This window comes from Nesoenas mayeri (genome assembly GCF_963082525.1).
Source record: "Nesoenas mayeri genome assembly, chromosome: 2".
In the NCBI taxonomy this organism is placed as follows: domain Eukaryota; kingdom Metazoa; phylum Chordata; class Aves; order Columbiformes; family Columbidae; genus Nesoenas; species Nesoenas mayeri.
Genome location: NC_137543.1, coordinates 70,853,770 through 70,867,033, shown reverse-complemented (window position 1 = coordinate 70,867,033; position 13,264 = coordinate 70,853,770). Strand labels below are relative to the sequence as shown.

General features: G+C 41.6%; 1 protein-coding gene across 1 annotated transcript; it reads right to left on the bottom strand.

Annotated features, from left to right (window-relative positions):
* Positions 1-309: 309 nt before the first annotated feature.
* On the bottom strand, positions 310-7,131 carry RMP24 (ribonuclease MRP subunit p24; the record flags this gene model as incomplete). Its single annotated transcript, XM_080340526.1, has 6 exons — positions 310-1,304; positions 1,992-2,162; positions 2,572-2,780; positions 5,814-6,013; positions 6,794-6,816; positions 7,052-7,131. 5 exons carry the CDS (start codon positions 7,129-7,131, stop codon positions 2,009-2,011), a joined length of 666 nt encoding a protein of 221 aa, XP_080196652.1. The 3' UTR covers positions 310-1,304; positions 1,992-2,008.
* Between the last annotated feature and the right edge of the window lie 6,133 nt (positions 7,132-13,264).

The window sequence follows — 13,264 nt, the reverse complement described above, 5'->3', positions numbered from 1 at the left end:
TCAGCATTTTAAAATACACTTGTAAAACAAAGAATGGCACATACTGAATGGCTTTTGTTCCACGGTAAAGTCTGATAGCTCACAGTAGTGATCACTTATAACACCACGTCTGGACATTTCTGACCAGCTCTGGTAATTACAAAAAAGATGTTGTTTGGAGCATGACAAGGCTGTGTCTACATTAACAAATAGCACATTGCACCTCGAGTGCTGAATAGCTGAAGCTCAGTGCTTGGCAGCCACACCACACTTTTTGGAGAAGTGTACTTCAGACCAGCTCTTTGCTCATCCTGCAGATGGACTGCTCCTTAGTTAGCCTTTGCAGCAGCTTGGCTGTATCCCGGAGCACAGACTTTTATCCATAAAGGAATGCTACACGTACTCTGAGACCAGTCGGTCTTGCCTAACAGGGACACTCAGGAGATCTGCTTCAAAAGCATTCTGTTGACCTGATCTAGCACATTCATGTTAGTGCACCTTAAAACACAGCAGATGCCAATGCTGGTTGCACATAACCCTCATATGAAGCACAGCAAAAGAGTACATAATATATATACTTTTAATATAAACATTTATTACAAAACTTGTTTTTCAAATACTTTTTTATAATGCATATTTTCCATCAAGAAAGATTGAACTGGATCAGAGCTACAGCAACAGATGAATTAATTCCAAGTTCTACAGTGGAAAAGGCATAAATCCAAGGTCTCTATTTTGATCAAAGAATGACAGTTAATTTGATCCTACACACAGGCAAGAAACAAATGGCAGTGAACCTTTCAAAATTATTGTGCAAGTGTACAGGATATATAAAAAGGTTACATGCCAATCTTTGAGACTGTAAGCAGAATTTTCAACAAACTATTCTCCCCTGCCCTGGATTGCTTTCAAGTCTGCCAATTTGTTTGCTGATCCTATTCTTAAGCAGTGTCCATTGAGTCTGCAGACACTTAAAGGAAATTATTAAAAAAAAAAAAAAAAAAAAAAAGCAGCCCTTTAAACTAGATAATGTAAATGTTTTTAACTGGTTCTCTTTTGAGAGAGCAAATCTGAAGCACTTTTTGCAGAACAGTCGCTGCAGACTATATACAGGGCAGGCTATAAACTCAGTCTTGATTGGTGACTTTCTACTGTCCTTTCTCACCTCTGTGCCAAGATCAAAATGCAAAATCTGACAGTGGAGAGCACTTTACCCTTGACAATTGTCTATTCACATCAAAACACTTTGGTGCAACGAGCTGACGACAGTCCAGTGCAAACCTAGTTTTCCAGATGGAAGTCCAGGAAGGAAGCAACTCTGACACCTGATAAAATGGGAAGACATTTAAGAAGGAGGTTCTCTCATTAGTCATTTCTGAATGAGACAAAAGTGACCCACTTTGGTAGCACCAGAGCAACTGGAAAGGAAGCACCCCATATTCCTTATGACAGTGCCACTCTTATAGCAATAATGCATTGGTGTGCTGACAGCAGTCTAGCGTAGAGCTGTCAGTCAGTATCGGGAGCACCCCGCATTAGAGTAGTTTTACAGTATCCTGGGACCAGTATTGTCTGCAGTCCAAATCACAGACTACATTCTTAACAAAATGAAGACAATGCATTATTTTAAAAATAGTGGGACAGTGAGGCGGAGGAAACTGCAACAAACTTTTTCACCACTCCCCAAGCCTTCAAATTGCTTTCAGGTCTGCCAACTTCTCTGTTAGTCCTGCTGGACCCACTGATGGATCCAGTATTGTCAGCTTCCTCAAATGACAGATACTTTTAACTCTTAGGCCATTAGAGGCTGCAAAACCTGTTCATGATTCTCAAGAATATTGCACTGGCTACTTTCTCCTCTCCCTCTTGCAGACAGTCCTCTTAGAAGCAGAGCTTGCTTCTAAAAAATATGATCTATGCTTCCACAGGGTATATGCTGCTAGCCTGAGTTTAAAAATACTTTGTTGATTTACTAAAACTGGAAGAATACTTACTGCTGTGATCTTTATTACCTTGAAATAATGAATAACTAAAGTGAAGTCAAGAAGGTTTTCAAATCTGCCTTCTGGCTTTTCTCTTTTTCTTCTAGGTTAAGCATCCGTTTTAGCTTAGAAAAGTGAAATTTGGAGTTTCGGGGAGTCTTGGAAGCAGAGCTGGTTGTTGCCTGTCCAGATAGATGTGTTCTGAAAAACAAAACACTCAAATGTCTTAAAGGTGACGGAATCAAAATTAACATAAAATAACTATGAAAGTTTACATATAAAATTTGAGTGAAACATTTTGAATATGAGTAGTGTATTTTCACGTGAAAGTTAGTGGTTAAGATGTAAGTTTTAAGCCAGACATTTCACATTAAGGACAAAAACGTAGTTGTGCACTCTTTGCAAACAGTCGCTTTCTGTTAGAATCTTTGATTTTAAAGTTGGTAACTTAAAACTGATCTCCTCAATCAGGCCACTCAAAAAAAATACTTAGTTACCAATTCAAGGTTCATTAAGTGACAGATCTGAAATCAGTACATGATGCCCTTTCCTAACAAGACATAACACAGCTCAGCAAAGTTGCCTCTTCAAACAGGAGAGAAACAGGTACCTGGGAAGTGATGAGGGACTATTCCCCTTAGATCCCAACCTACTGCAGCCAACAGGTGTCACTTTGTTTGCAGACTGAAATTTTAAATCTGGTGTCCTCAGGCTGGATTTAATACTTGGAGTACCAGAACTGTGTGTCTTGGTAGACAGAAAATCCCTGCTTTTACCATCATGTCTTGTTGTTTTGTTGCACAACTTGCAAGTAACCAGCTATGGAGAGAAGAAAGGAAATATTAACCATTCTTCAGTCTTCCCATCTCTATGCTATAAAGCCACTGTAAGACTTATCCAAACTATTCTCCGAATACCATGACACAAGTTAAATATTTGTTTAAGGGAAACACATAGATATTAAAAAGCAACATATGCTTTCCACCATTTACATTTACATTCAGGCTTCTTATGCCACACACATCCTATGGGTTTATCTATAGATGATTCCAGTCCCCTAGCAACCAATTTCAGGAAACCCGTAACTCTGAATGCAACGTTGCACAGTGAAATATGGAAAACAACTCTGTCAAAACAGAAAGATGAAACAGCACCTGAACGAGATGTATGCTATCTTGAATATACATAAGGAGTATTCATATTTTGCTAAAAATAAGGACATAAAAAGCACTCTAAATTCACTAGCATATTCTACCCCAAATGAAGTTATATTACACGCTTCCCAGAGAGTTTTGAGATAAAATATTTAAATTACCAAACTTTAAAAAATACTAATCTATAACTAATAACAGCAAGTCTTAGTGAACAAAGAGTCTATTAGTGCAAAACTACTTACTACAAAACAGAGGAGGTTCTAAACAATGGGCACTTTCTCTTCTATCTGTTTACTTCTAGGCTGCAGGGAACTTCCAGCAGCACAGGATGTTGCAGAGGTACCTCAGAACAGATAATGTCAGACAGTCACAGAGACTGTCAGATACCCCCAATATCCCTGGCTGCTATGCCAACTACTCTGATTAATAGACATGAGAGTAATACAGTCAGACAACTTTCTGAGGCACACAATTACGCTGACTGAAAAACAGTTACACAATGTCTCTGGTTAAGAAAACAAAAGGATGTCAGAAAAACGTCTAAGCCGTTTTGAAAGCATCTATACTGAATTACTCTTCGTGTAAATTTACCTAAATTCAGATTGCTTAGGAAGAATTACATTTAGAAATGCTGAAATGAAATGTTTTCGGGTAAGTGTTTTGACTGTCTCTAGACATTATTTTGTCAGTCTAACAAACTGAAAAAGAGAATTAACTTTTACAGCTCAGGTGTTGATGTATTTTTAGTTGTTCTAAATGAAATATTATGGGGAAAAAAACACAGCATCACACTTAGCACTCTACAGAATGTAAATGTAGGTGAACACCTTACAATACAGGAACTAGTGGATTAATCAGAGCACTGCAGTGCTGTGTAGTGTACTTTTTTGTGGCAGAAGCATTCTCAAATCAAGTTCTACTTGCTAAGAAAGGTATCAGAGGCACAACCTGTCACATTTTCGCTTGGTTTCACTTTCATCCACACTCGAATTTTCATTGTTTTAAGTATCAGGTATTAGATTATAGGGATCTGCTTCGCTAATTTTGAAAGCTACCAGCTGTTGACAGTATTTTAAATACTTAAGATGAGAAATATTTGAATCATAATCCACAGTACAAATGCAAACAAAACTGAGAAGAACACAAGTGCAGCAAACTGTAATTACATCCCAAGATTAGAATGTTACCCAGAGTTTAAACTGGACCTATTTAAAACTGAATTTTAAACTACTCATATGAATGTATAGTGTGTCCTACAAACCCCTTCAGCTATGGAATAAATCTAAGAACTGATCACCAGTCAGTAGGACAGTGTTCGTCAGTTGTCTAAAGAGACAGTACTTAACGTACACTAAAGGTTTGTGATCCCAAAGAAGAAAAAGAACACAAAGATTCCAGCTTTAGAGAGAATAATAGCAAAAGTGCCTTTCTGAAGTCCCTTATTTTATTTTCCTAGACAGTTGAGAACCTCTGTGATATTTCTTCAGTTTAAATTTGTGTTATTGACTCTTTAATAATAGTTGGCTTCACAAATTTTACTCTCAAAGCCAGCAAACTCTCATGTGAGAAAAGGCCAACTGTGCTGGCAACTGCTGGGCACAATAGGGTGCCATCTCATTTACTAAAACATCCATTCACATAGCTTGTTTTAATAGTAGTGTATGGCTTGGCAACCCTAGATTAAATGTATATTATTATTCTTCAAATAATAGTAATTACTATAAACATAGTGATTAAATCTTATATTCCTGAGTAATTCTAAGAAAAATAACCGAAGCCCCAAAAGCAACATCAACTTGTTTAAATTACCTATATGGTTTAGTTGTGAAAGCCTTCTTATAAAGGGTAATATTCACACAAATGTAAAAAATTCAGTTTGTACAGAAGTTAACAATAATCTGATGTCATGATGGTCTGCTGAGATAAATGAAGCTTATAAGTTGAAAAAATATTTTTAGACAACTGATAAAAGTGAAAAAAACTGACGATGTATCAGTCCCTCAAGCCCTTCACAGCTCAAACAAAGGTAGTAACTGTCAAGCTAAACATACTGGCAAAACCAGCCTTACTTCAGCCAACGGCATGTTTTTCTTCTGAGGTACCTTTTTGGGTATTCTTAGCAATGGATTTCTAAGGATTCTAATGGATTTCAGGATATACACGGCAGTATTAAGGCTCTGCATCTAGCAGAGTTGCCTGCTCCCAGGTTCTACCACATTCATAGGAAAAAAAGGCAAAAATCTGCCACTCCTACCATTTTTGCAAAGCTATACAAATGATACAGTAGCTGGCAGTTGAAATGCCAGAGCTTCCTGGCAGAAAGACATTACTTAATTTTCAGCAAGATCTTAGACATCTGCAGAATCTGCCCCGGCTGCTGCTGAAGACATCACAGGGAGGGCAGAGCTGTTTGTGTAGCTTCTCTGACATATGGGGCTGGGTTTTATTGGAGAAAGGTTACAGTTCTTGTCATTGTGCTCATGATCTTGCCATTGTGGAGGATAGATTTTTAAAATTTTGATTGTGAATGCAAGTTAACCCAAAAGAAAGGAGAAGTTTTATGCTCATGAAAAAAAAAGAAATGTGTTAGGTGCGAGCTCCACTTCTAAGAGAAAGACTTCCATATCTTTTATTTTATGCCACTGAAAGATTTCAGGGAAATATCAGGTATTTGGCAGTTCCAAGTAAATATCCTTACCAGAACACTTCTTGACTCCCTGAACTTTTTCAAAAGCTTTGTCTGTTTCATATTAAGTTTATGGTTCTTCGCCTCTCGTTTAAGAACTTTCTCTATCTGTGGAGTCACTTTCATCTTTGGTTTGAGACGCACCCGGTAGCTATCAGGAACCAGGAACTGGAAGCAGTAAGGACATATCCTTTCTAATCCATGTTCATTATCTACAGATTAATAAAGGTAAAAAAGTAAAACTTAAATGAAATAATTATGTTTTATAGGTAAATATTAAAATGGTATGTTGCTATTTTAATATTATCTAGGTAGATGTTTTTATGTTTCAGACACAACTAGAACACAAGAGGAAGCTGAACACCAGCTGAGCACAATTCATGATAAGTTTACGCATAGTTGTAAATTTTGCCAGAAAAATGCAATTCCTTCCCAAAAATCTTTAACGATGTCAGCTCACAAGTCTGCAAGAGCTCTGTTCAGGCCAGATCAGTGACACTAAGGCCTTGTAAAGCTCTTTGCCCATTTAAGCACAAGATGACAGCACCCCAGCAAGGGATAAATAAATGTTTGGAGATAAACTTTAGACCTAATAACAAAAACCGTGCTCTTGTATCTTCCTTATTACTTCCTACTGCCAGAGCCAGACTCCAGCATCTCTCACTAAACCCCTGAGGAAACACCTGGACCCTGCTGTTCAGCAAGTCTGTCATTTCTGCCCGCAGCACGCCCGGGCACAGCTTTTGTCGGGGCAGCGCACGGGGAAAGGGATAATAGAGAGCAAGGGAAAGCCTGCTCCCCATCCTCAGGGCCACGCTTCTGCCTCTCATCTGCCCACGCAACCCCTGTGCGCTGTTCCCCCACTGCAGAAGCCCCTGCTGGGCTGCACCGGGCTCAGGCGGCCCCGGCTCCCCCGGTGGCACTGCGGGGACAGCGGGAGCCCCATCTCCTCCTCCGCAGCCTCCCCCCACCGCCCGGGCCCCAAAACTCACCTCGGCGGTTGCGGAGCGTCCACCTGCGCGGGACAAGAGCACAACGTCACGTCACATCACCAGCCACGCGGCGGCGCGCCGCTGCAGGCGCGAGGACACGGGGCGGGGCTGCTCACGCGCGTCCGCAGCCGGCTCGCTCCCTCTCTCCCTCCCCCCGCCCCGCTCCCTCCCTCTCCACACCCCCTCTGGCCGGCCTCCCGTCGCCCCCATCGCCCCCCTCAGCCCGAGGGCCGCCGCGCCGCTCCCCGGGGCGCTTACAGCAGGAAACGCGCTTGGCCGGGGCAGGCGCCCACCAGCCCCTCTGCCGCCGCCTCCAAGAACCCCCGCTGCCGCCCCATGGCGCTGTACGCCCGCCCCGCCGGAAGCCGCCGCCAGCCAGGTCCCGGCGGTCGGGGGCGGGGAGGGGACGGGGGACATGTGCATCATTTCGCCGAGTCCCGACGCGCACCACCGGCTGCAGCGCTATGGTTCCGGGCTGGGGCGGGCCCGCAGCGCTCCCTTCGGCTCGGCGCACCCCGGTCTGATAGGCCGGGTGGAGGCGAGGAGGCGCTGCCGTCGCGGCGGGGCGAGCGGGGAGGCGGGCGGCGGGGCGGCCCTTGGTTCGTCCCCAGCCGCGGGGTGCGCTGCGCGGGACAAGGTCTCGTGCCCGGGACGCCGCTGGGGCTCGCGCCGCCGGCGGCCGTTGGGGCGGCACTAACGGCCGCGCGGAGCCGTTGGCAGCGGCGCGCGGGTGGCGGGACCCCGCCGGTTTGGCGACCGTGGGCTGAGGGGACTGGGGACGCCGTGGGGGTGGGCGGCCGCCCCTCTCCCGCCGCCGTGCGGTGTGTTCAGGAGCGGCCGAGAGCGAGATCCCCTATTTGGACACCGCTTGGGACTTCCGCGGTGTGAAAAGGGGTTGGTGGGTTTTTTTGATTGTTTTTTTGTGGGGGTAAGAAAACTTTTACCTCAGGGAAAGGAAAAATAAAACACTCTCTGTCAAGAGTTGTCACGTGGAAAATTTCAGCCAGCAGCTCCAGAAGGCCTCTTGATGTTCACAAGTGCGGAACATCAGCCATCTCCCACTCTGTTTAGATGGCTTTTTATGATTTTTGGCAACTACATGCTTTGCTTTATCACTCTGCAAATGTGTTCCTATTAAAAAGAAAAAAACCCTCAGCTTTTCAATGTTTGATATATGTTTTATTAATTCCCTCGGCCCCATTCATTTGCTAGACGCTCTTCTTCTTCTTTGATCTCTTGGTAATGTTCATTTAGAAGAGGTATTCAGCTGAGCAGGCTTCAATATTCTATCAAGGAATTTGAATAAATATAATTATTTCTTATTTTCTAACATGGAGTAGCCCAGGGCTTTAGAAGTAGAAAAGCATGGGAAGAATTGAATTTCCATGCTTCCTTTAATAGGAGAGCTTTACAGTGCAGTCAATAAATCCGGGCTTGTTAATGAAAGGCTCATAATAGCTACAATTAGAACCTCTGCTGACTTTATTTTTTAATTAAAAACACATTTTTCAATGGACCTTTCAATATTACATTTTTTGTTGCCAGGTTGCTGGCTTTGTTGATGATGGTTTTTGTGTGAACTGAACCTTCCCTGAGTGGAAGAACAGGGATGTCACATCTATTTAAAACACAACCAGTGTTCATCTGTCAACAGACTTTTGGCAAATGAAATTTCCTATTTATTAATAGCAGTGGAAAAGAAGGAATGTAATTTTTGAACACAAGTAAGCAAAAATAATTTGAACACTTTCTTGGGAGGTGGGGCTGTTTTTATGATTTTTAACCATGCAAGTCTGTTTGCTTCCTACAAGACTCAGTTGCAGAGGAGGAATGGTGAGGGGAGATAGTGCCGTGTTCTCTGCCAGCTTCTGGCTAGCAAAAGGGAAATGTACTGGGAATTTTTCTGTTGTCTGGAGCTGGGACCTGACACCTCCCTGTGATGCAAGTGGGCCAGAGTACATCAGGATATATATATTTTTTTTTGGTGATAACAAGTGCCTGAGTGACTTGGTTAACAAGCTGCTGTACTGTACTAATGAAGCAGTGGCTAAAACAAAAAGATGCATTTTTATTTCTTTCTCTTTCTCCCACCCTACTCTTATAGTTTTATTATCCCTGTTGTTTTTTTTTTTTTTTTTTTCCCATTGGTCTTTTCCGGTCTGTCTGAAATGATTTTATATATATATATATATATGTATGTATGTATATGTATGTGTGTATATATATATATGTGTGTGTATATATATATATACACACATATATATATATATTTTTTTTTCCCCTGCTCCTAAAACTAGGATGGGCCATTCCCTTTTTTCTTTTATGTTAGTTCACTAATTTCTCTTTGCATTATAGATCATCATTTTCCGAAAAGCAGCGCAAACAGCACCTCCTGGTGCCATTCACATACAGTATATCATATGTCTTGTCCCACTACCTATCTCTTTATTACTCACATTAGGTGTGGTGCTGAATGTACTAAACAAATAAAACTCTAGAAATGAAGGGAAAATGACCAAGAAAGCATGGCCTTCAATTCATGGCTTTCTAATAGCCCCTTTCTGCAGGACTGCCATCAAAAGCCAGTATTTCCGTGCATCCAGTGCTGACAGAACAAGACCCTTAAAACCAGATAACCCTCAGCTCCTGCATGCAGTATTTATGGCATCACTGCGGTGTATTCACCCGCATTTCAAGGCAGAATGGATTTGTCTCTACTTTTTCCTTGCTTTTGTTCACAAAAAAAAAACCCCCAACACATTAGCAGACCCATGTTACTAACTGCTTCCTGCTTTTGTTGTTTAGTGTTTTGTAGCTACCACGACTCACCAACAAGCTGTAAATCTTGCCTGGTGTTTTGTAGCAAAGAAAAAAATAGAATGATCAGTGTTGACTTTTGGTCATCGTGTATCATTATTGATTTAAGGGAGGTCGGTAGAGGAAAGCAGACTCTGTATCTGTTGCTTGCCGATTCCCCGGGAAGGCGGTGGTAGTTAGCAGTCAGTAGAGGGCAATAGAGAAATACAGTTTGTGATACCTAAAGGATTTGAAGCACTGATTATGTGTTTACGGAAAAGAAAAAGAAGAAAAGAAGAGCCGGGAGGATAGGTTGTTCAGTTTACTACTCGAGATCTGACTGTGACAGACCACCAATAAAACAAAAAAGAGAGCAAAGACGACCTTCTGCAGCATCTGCGAGTCTCTCCTTTTTTCCTCAGAGTTACAGAGGGTAACTTAGCCAGAACTTATTGATGACTGCATGTTCAGTGGACTCGGGAATGGACTGGGAGATGCGGAAAAGCACTCTTTGGAAGGAACAGAAGAGGAGGCATTTCAAAGAATCTGCAGGTGACTGAGGTGAGCAAACTCACAGCTTCTCTTTCAGATGAGATAATAGGTATTCAGTCAGCTGTATAAAAGTCATGAGCAAACTGAGTGATTGAAATTAGATGGGAATTTTGCTTTTTCAGGCATGCTGGTGCACGACTAATTTTATCTTGGAAAAGAAAAAGATAGTCATGCTACAAGGATGAGCATTTCTAAGCATACATTATTTTGGAGACATGCTAAAACTGGTGACTTGTTTTATGTGTAATCTTTTATATTAGAACTGTTTGAAACATGATCATAATTTTACAAGGTTTATATGCTATAGTTCCTAGACTCTAGTTTACAGAGAAATAGATAGAGAAAATGTGACCATTATTTTTCCTTTTAGAGAGAATTTTTGCTAAGCATTTGGACAAATGGGGCTTGGAGGTTTGGAGAAATTTATTAAGAGATTTTGCATGTATGGTGGAGATGCCATCAGATTCTTCATTGTTTATTATCAGATAGATACTGAGAAATTATACTAAAGAATATAGCAATAACAAAAATAGTTAAGCCACAGAAATCAAGGGTCTGACAGACGGTTGGGAAAGCAGAAAAAAACCCAAGAGACTAAGTTAGGAAATAAGCATATGAAACACTTTTCTGTTGCCAAGATCTCGGCTGGTGTCACCATAACACTTGGAAAATACCCTCAGGATACTGGGAACCATTGAAGCAGTACAGATAATCAGAGGATAAACTTCCACTTCAGCTGCCACTGGTACCAGAAGTGACCAATAAGAAACACTTGGGAAATGCAAGATGAAGAATTGAAGCATTGACATTCTAGGGATATCACAGAGCAAGTGCAAGGGTATCTAGAGGTCAGTCAGACAGTACCTATCTGAAACAAGGCAAGCTGATAAATAAAAAGAATAAATCATATTCCAAAAAATACCATCAGCTTTGAAAAGCTAATTAAAGGAAAAGTTATCTAGCGTTCCTCCTGAGCCTGGTTTTATTTTGTAAGTAGTATGATAGGGAAGGCTACAGCACGGTGATCTATCTGTGCTTTGAGTGCCAAAATATGTAAAAGATTAATATGATGATTGTTTGTTTATACATTGTTTAGAACACAACTTCCTTGAAGTAGGTACACGAGAGAAGTGAAAGATAATACACATAAAGTATGTCACAATTTTCCATGGGGTTGGCAACACCCAACTGACAGAGGAGGGACTCAATGAATATCAGAATCCCTCTGATCTTGAAGGCTACAAGTTCCAGTCTCCAATTTTTCTTCCTTTTATTCCATTTCCAGTGCTCTGTATTTTCTGGCATACCTGCAAATCCCTTATTTCAGAAGATAATAGAAATTAAAGATGGTATTGAACAAAAACCTCAGAGAGGAACATACCTGCAGTTGAAGGAAATCCTTACTTGTGTACCAACTCTTCTTTAAAGCGGTCTCTGGTAGAAATGATTAGTTCTTCATCTAAAATGTGAAGCTCGAGGGCAATAAACATTCTCTTATAGCTGATACCTATTTTCAGTGAAATTAGCATGATTGCCTGTTGGTGTTTTCTCACGGGTCATATCTCTACAGATGTAATGAAAGGGATTTATGTAGCGGGGAGCCACACAGGTCAGCAGCTGGGGCTGAGAAATGGGAGTTACTGTTTGTTGAAGTCCAGGCTTTGCCTTGCCTCTGTATGACTTTGTGATACCTTGGGCTTTTTTATGGTCAGCTTACGAAGTGGCCAGCCTGGCATCTTGCCCACGCTAAGGGCTAGGCTTTGAATAGCAGGCTGCAGATGTACAGGGAGGCCCCCCTTGCATAGAAGTTATGGGAAAGGCCACTGTCTGGTTGCAGTGTCCCTCCGGACACAGACAAATATACTCCTATGCCAGTTCTGGATATGAGTCCTTGTCACCTTGAGTCCTAAGAAACTATTCCTTCATTTTACCTCACAAAACGGTTGGCTAAAAATGTTGAAATCTCAAGTTGAAGTTCCACCTGTGCAAGACACTGCTAGTTAATGTGCTAATTGTCATGTAAACCTCTTTGCTTAATGAGATGTGAAATAGCCACTACTGTTAGGAATATCATTGTGCAAAGAGTTTGTCCCAAGTGCTCAGGGTCATTTATTGCTGTGCTGCAGCACAACCCAGGGCTGCTATTTGAGCCTCTTGCCAAAATAGGAACATTTTACTTTCTGATGAGTCATCTGGGTTTCACTCCTATCTCTCAAGTTTCCCCCACCCTGTTCTTCTTTGCTGTAAAGTCCAGCCCCCGCCCTAGAGACCTTGCTTTCCCAGCCCAAAGATGGGGTGGAACCCTCTTCAGCAGCCTTAGGCTCTGTTCCTTAATTAACTCGGAGGGGACTGCTAATGAATAATATGGAGCATTTTCTCTGTCACTGGAGCTGAACGTGCAGCATTCCTAGCCTTTTCCCACCTGGAGTGTGGCAGAGCAGTGCTGGCGGCCGAGTTGGAGTTTGCCACATGCTGTGCTAAACTTTACCTGCATCAAGACAGAAAGGGAACTAGGTCAACCAAAGGAGGCAGATGTAGGCATTTTCCATATTGGTCATGTTTACTTATGAGCAAGACAGAAGAGCTATATGTTTCAGAAAAACATTTCATGCCTTTTTTTTTCTCCTGGTGCAGAGGCAGGATGGGCAAGTCTTCATATTTCTTTTTTCTGTATTTTCTTTTCCTTTTAATTCTGAACAACCTGTTGTTCTAAGGTGGCACTGGTTTGAGCATGAGGTTATACTAGATGACCTCTAGGGATTTGCAAACTCACCCTGTAATTTTCAACGCTCATGCTGTTATTTTATATTCTTCCTGACTCCAAATTAGCTGTGAAAGGAAAAGAAAAAAAAAAAAAAGACTATATTCAGTTGTTGTTTTTTTTTTTTATCCCCTCCATTATTATTTAAATTCACTTGAAAATGAAACAGAGAGACTAAAAAACAGGTGCTTCTGATAAATAACTGTGTAATTGAATAGTTCTTTGCATTTGTTGGCTTCTGAGTTTTGTCATAACTGCTTCAGCCATCATGTTTAGGCTGCTTAACAGAATTGCCATTAAAAATTCAGTCAGCTGAGGGCTAAACCATTTTAGGGCTGTACTCCCTGCTGCAATCAAAAAGT